Source organism: Protobothrops mucrosquamatus, unplaced genomic scaffold (assembly GCF_001527695.2).
Source record: "Protobothrops mucrosquamatus isolate PMUCROS unplaced genomic scaffold, P.Mucros_1.0 scaffold8815, whole genome shotgun sequence".
Classification (NCBI taxonomy): Eukaryota; Metazoa; Chordata; class Lepidosauria; order Squamata; family Viperidae; genus Protobothrops; species Protobothrops mucrosquamatus.
The window spans coordinates 25,806-31,060 of NW_015394608.1; the positions used below are offsets into that span (position 1 = coordinate 25,806).

Sequence of the window (5,255 nt, forward strand, 5' to 3'; positions counted from 1 at the left end):
CAGGAATTCTGGGAGTTGAAGTCCACCAGTCATAAAGTGGCCTAGGGCTAGGGCAAACCATGGCTCTTTTATGACTGGTGGACTTCAACTCCCAGAATTCCTGAGCCAACCTGGCTCAGCTTGGAAACCTCTCCCTTTCCCCTCAGCACGGCTGGCTCAGGAATTCTGGGAATTGAAGTCCACGAGTCATGAGGGGGCCATAGTTCCCCCATGATGGCTCAGGAATTCTGGGAATTGAAGTCCACGAGTCATGAATGGAGGCATAGTTCCCCCATGCTGGCTCAGGAATGCTGGGAGTTGAAGTCCACGAGTCATAAAAGAGCCAAGGTTGCCGACCCCTGGTATAGGGACTCCTATGTGAGCAGGGGGTTGGACTAGAAGACCTCCAAGGTCCCTTCCAATTCTGTTATTCTGTTTATTACTCTGACGGTGGTTCTACAAATTGTCATCAAGAGAAGACGGCTCTGTGAGCTTTGAAAACATCACGGGGGGCCACCATCTTGACACCTCTTGACCTCCAGGTACCCTTGGAAGGCACTATGGGAAGGCAGCTCGGAAAGGGACCTCGGAGGTCCTCCAGTCCAACCCCCTGATGGAGCAAGGCACCCTATACTATAGCATCCCAATCAAGTGGCTGTCCAATCTCTCCTTAAAAGCCTCCATTGTTGGAGCGCCTACCGCTTCTGGAGGCAGGTAGTTCCGCTGGCTAATTGTTCTCGCCGTTCACGGGGGGGGGGCTCCCCCACTTTCAGGTCCAGAGGTACCTTTCCCAGCCTGTAATCGGAGAGGGATCTGGAGGCAATCCAGCCCTTTGGCACTTACAAAAGACGGTCAGGCTGACGGACGGGGAGATGCTGAGGCTGCCCTCCTGGGCGGTCTGGGCTTTGCAGTAATAGGCTCCGGCGTCCAGGCGGGTGACGGGCAGGAAGGCCAGGGTGCCCTCGGCCTCCCCTTGGAGGTGTTTGCTGTTCCGGTACCAGGAGAAGGTGGCCTCCTCCGGAAGGCTTCCAATCACGTCACAGGTGAGGCTGACCTGGTCCCCTTCGACCACCTCTGGGGAGGGCGTGATCAGGATCCGGGCCGCTGCATCCCGGGAGGGAGGGGATAATAGGAAAATGGAAGGACATGTTGAGGAATAACTGGAGGAAAGGCACGCTTGCACTTAGAAAGAAGAGAGGGGGAGAGAGGGGAGAGGGAGAGGGAAGAGAGGAAGAGGGAAGGAAAGGGAAGGGAAGGGAAGGGGGGGAGGGGAGAAGAAGGGGAGGGAAGGAAATACATAAGCGAAGGGGAAATTATCTACATCTATCTATCTATTTTCTCATCTTTATCTATCTGTGTCTGTCTGTCTATCTATATCTATTTTCTTATCTTTATCTGTCTATCTATTTATCTATCTATCTATCTATCTATCTATCTATCTATCTATCTATCTTATCTATTTTCTCATCTTTATCTATTTGTGTCTGTCTGTCTATCTGTCTATCTATCTATCTATATCTATTTTCTCATCTTTATCTGTATCTATCTATTTTCTCATCTATCTTCTCATTTTTTATCTATCTATCTATCTATCTATCTATCTATTTTCTCATCTTTATCTATGTCTATCTATCTATCTATCTATCTATCTATCTATCTCTATCTATCTATCTATCTATCTATCTATCTATCTATCTATCTATCTATTTTCTCATCTTTATCTATGTCTATCTATCTATCTATCTATCTATCTCTATCTATCTCTATCTATCTATCTATCTATCTATCTATCTATCTATCTATCTATCTATCTATCTATTATCTATCTGTGTCTGTCTGTCTGTCTATCTATCTATTTTCTCATCTCTATCTATCTATCTATCTATCTATCTATCTATCTATATCTATCTATCTTTTCTCATCTTTATCTCTGCCTATCATCCATCTATCTATCTATCTATCTATCTATCTATCTATCTATCTATCTATCTATCTATCTATCTATCTATCTATCTATCTATCATCTATCTATCTATCTATCTATCTTCTCATCTTTATCTATCTGTCTGTCTATCTATCTATCTATCTATCTATCTATCTATCTATCTATCTATCTATCTATCTCTATCTATTTTCTCATCTTTGTATCTATCTATCTATCTATCTATCTATCTATCTATCTATCTATCTATCTATCTATCTATCTATCATCTGTCTACTCGCTCTCTCTCTCTCATTACTATTAAATTGTAAAGACTGTTCAAAGACCATAATACAGGCAGTCCTCGACTTACAACTTCAATTGAGCCCAAAATTTCAGCCACTAAGCGAGACGGCCGTTAAGTGAACATTGCCCCATTTTGCAATCTTTCTTGCCACAGTCATTAAGCAAATCCCACTTCCTGGGTCAGAAGGTGGCCAAAGGGGATGATTGCGTGGCCTCTTTCCCGGGACACACGGCGACCGTCATAACTACGAGCCCGTGGCCCAGCGTCCGAACTTCGATCTCGTGACCCCATGGGGATGCCGCCACGCTCTTAAGAGCGTAAAGCGACCCTAAGTCCCTTTTTTTCAGCGCCGTTGTAACTTTGAACGGTCACTAAACGAACGGTTGTTAAGTTGAGGACTCGCTGTAGAGACGTGTGAATTTGGGGTGAGGGTCAGTTTCCCCCCCTCTCCCCCGAGGCTAACAAATGCAACCCTCACTTTGCACCCGAAAGTAGAGCTGTCGGGAGGCAGATCCATGGGCATTGGTGGCAGTCACGTTGTAGCTCCCTTCGTCTTCCGGCACCACCCCGGTCATCTCCACGCGCAGGGTGCCGGGCCCGGTTGTGACGCTGACCCGACGGGAGGCCGGCTCATCCTTCTCGCCGCTGGTGGCCAAGACGGCGTCTCCTTTGTACAGGACCCACGTGGCGGGAGGATGGCTGTCCACCGAACACTGGAAGATGGCCACGGTTCCCCTCTCGGTCTCCGTGAAAACCGACACGTGGAGGTTCCTCGGTGCATCTGAAAGCAGAGACCGCCCTTAATTATGGGGGCACGGCATCCACATCAGGTGGGAAACGTCAAAAAAGATGTGGAGAGTTTGGAAAAAGTACAGAGAAGAGCAACTAAGAGGATCCAAGGCCTGGAGACTAAAATATACGAAGAACGGCTGCGGGACTTGGGTTTGGCTAGTCTAGAGAAAAGGAGAAATAGGGGAGACATGATAGCAGCGTTCCGGTATTTGAGGGGCTGCCACAAAGAAGAGGGGGTCACATTATTCACCAAAGCACCAGAGGGAAGGACGAGAAACAATGGTTGGAAACTGAACAAAGAGAGAAGCAACTTGGAATTAAGGAGAAACTTCCTGAGGATAATCAACCAGTGGAACAGAAGTTTCCTTCAGAAGTTGTGGGTGCTTCATCACTGGAGGTTGTTAAGAAGAGACTGGACAGCCATTTGTCTGAAATGGTCTAGCCCAGGGGTAGGCCACCTAGGCTCTTTTATGACTCGTGGACTTCAACTCCCAGAATTCCTGAGCCAGCCATGCTGAGGGGAAAGGGAGAGGTTTCCAAGCTGAGCCATGCTGGCTCAGGAATTCTGGGAGTTGAAGTCCACGAGTCATAAAAGAGCCAAGGTTGCCGACCCCTGCCCTAGACCATTCGAGACAAGTGGCTGTCCAGTTTCTTCTTAAAAACCTCCAGTGATGGAGCACCCACAACTTCTGGTGGCAAGCAGTTCCACTGGTTAATCGTCCTCACTGTCAGGAAGTTTCTCCTTAATTCTAGGTTGCTTCTCTCTTTGATCAGTTTCCATCCGATGCTTCTTGTCCTGCCTTTATGCGCTTTGGAGAATAGCTTGACTCCCTCTTCTTTTTTGTGGCAGCCCCTCAGATATTGGAAGACTGCTAAAGGGTCACCCCCTAGACCAGGGGTAGGCAACCTTGGCTCTTTTATGACTGGTGGACTTCAACTCCCAGAATTCCTGAGCCAGCCATGCTGAGGGAAAAGCTGAGCAATGCTGGCTCAGGAATTCTGGGAGTTGAAGTCCACGAGTCATAGAAGAGCCAAGGTTGACTACCCCTGGACTAGAGTCTCCTGCTTGAGCGGGGGGTTGGACTAGAAGACCTCCAAGGTCCCTTCCAACTCTGCTATTCTATTACTCTAATAATAATGTGCACCAGTCATGTACACCAGATTATTTCTGGAAATAAAGGAGTTTGTAAAGGGATTTAGAACTGATTTTCAGGAACATATGAAAAACAATAAACATTATGGAGAGACTTGGAGAAGACATGTGGACACGTTTCTTCAACCCTGACCATTTTAAGAGGTGCAGGCAATTCTCAACGTACGACCACAGTCGAGCCCAACATTTACGTTGCCAAGTGAGACGTTCGTTAAATGAGGTTTGCCCCCATTTTACGACCTTTCCTGCCTCCGCTGTTCAGCGAATCCCTGCAGCTGTTAAATTAGTCACCCGGTTGTTAAGTGAATTCGGCTTCCCCACGGAAGGTCTCAAAAGGGATCACGGGACACACACACACACACACACCCCGGAACGCTGCGACCGTCATCAACACGAGTCAGTGGCCAAGCGTCTGAATTTTGATCATCACGTGACCGCAGGGATACCGCGACGGTCGTAAAGTGTGAAAAAGGGTTATTGTATCGAGTTTTGATAAAACTTTTTTTCCCAATGGGGTTGTAACTTTGAACGGTCACTAAACGGAGCGAGTCGGGAAGACCGGGGGCTCTTACACAGCACAGAGAGGGAGGCCGAGCTGGACGTCTTGCTGACTCCGTGATAGTCCACTCGGCACTTATACGCTCCGGCGTCCTCCAGGGCCACGTGTTCGAGGACCAGGGAATCCCCGGAGACCCCCGGGAGACGGAGGCCCCCCTTGAACCAGGAGTAGTTAGCCGAGGCTGAGAGATTGCCGCTGAGGGCGCAGGAGAGGCGGACGGCGTGGCCTTCGTGGACCTCCGGAGAGGGGCTGATGGTGACGCTGGCGGCTGAAGGTTGGTGGGATGGAAGAAGAAGGGAAGGGAAGAAGGAGAATGGAAGAAGCGTCACTCGCGGGGCCAAACCGTCGAACCTTCTAAAGCAGCCGTGTCTTTGCCATTCGGCAACCGATCCCCATGCGGGATCCTGGTAAAAGACATCAACTTTTTCCCTCATCCGGTAGCAGGTGGGGCCCTTGGTGCTCTCTGAGCTGGGTGGTTTTCTTGCAGACGTTTTATTACCCAACTAGGGAACATCATCAGTGCTAGAAGGGAGGAGGAGGAGGA

The 5,255-nt window shown here is 48.7% G+C and overlaps 1 protein-coding gene across 1 annotated transcript in view; it reads right to left on the bottom strand.

Moving 5' to 3' along the window:
- The window catches only part of LOC114923715 (sialoadhesin-like), a 19,892-nt gene extending 14,747 nt beyond the window's left edge, over positions 1-5,145 (bottom strand). Inside the window, exons 1-3 of the mRNA XM_029287049.1 lie at positions 4,725-5,145; positions 2,686-2,988; positions 823-1,083 (exon numbers count right to left, since the gene is read on the bottom strand). Of these exons, the coding sequence (XP_029142882.1) occupies positions 823-1,083; positions 2,686-2,988; positions 4,725-5,145 (985 nt within the window). The remainder of the gene's footprint in view (positions 1-822; positions 1,084-2,685; positions 2,989-4,724) is intronic.
- Positions 5,146-5,255: the final 110 nt, after the last annotated feature.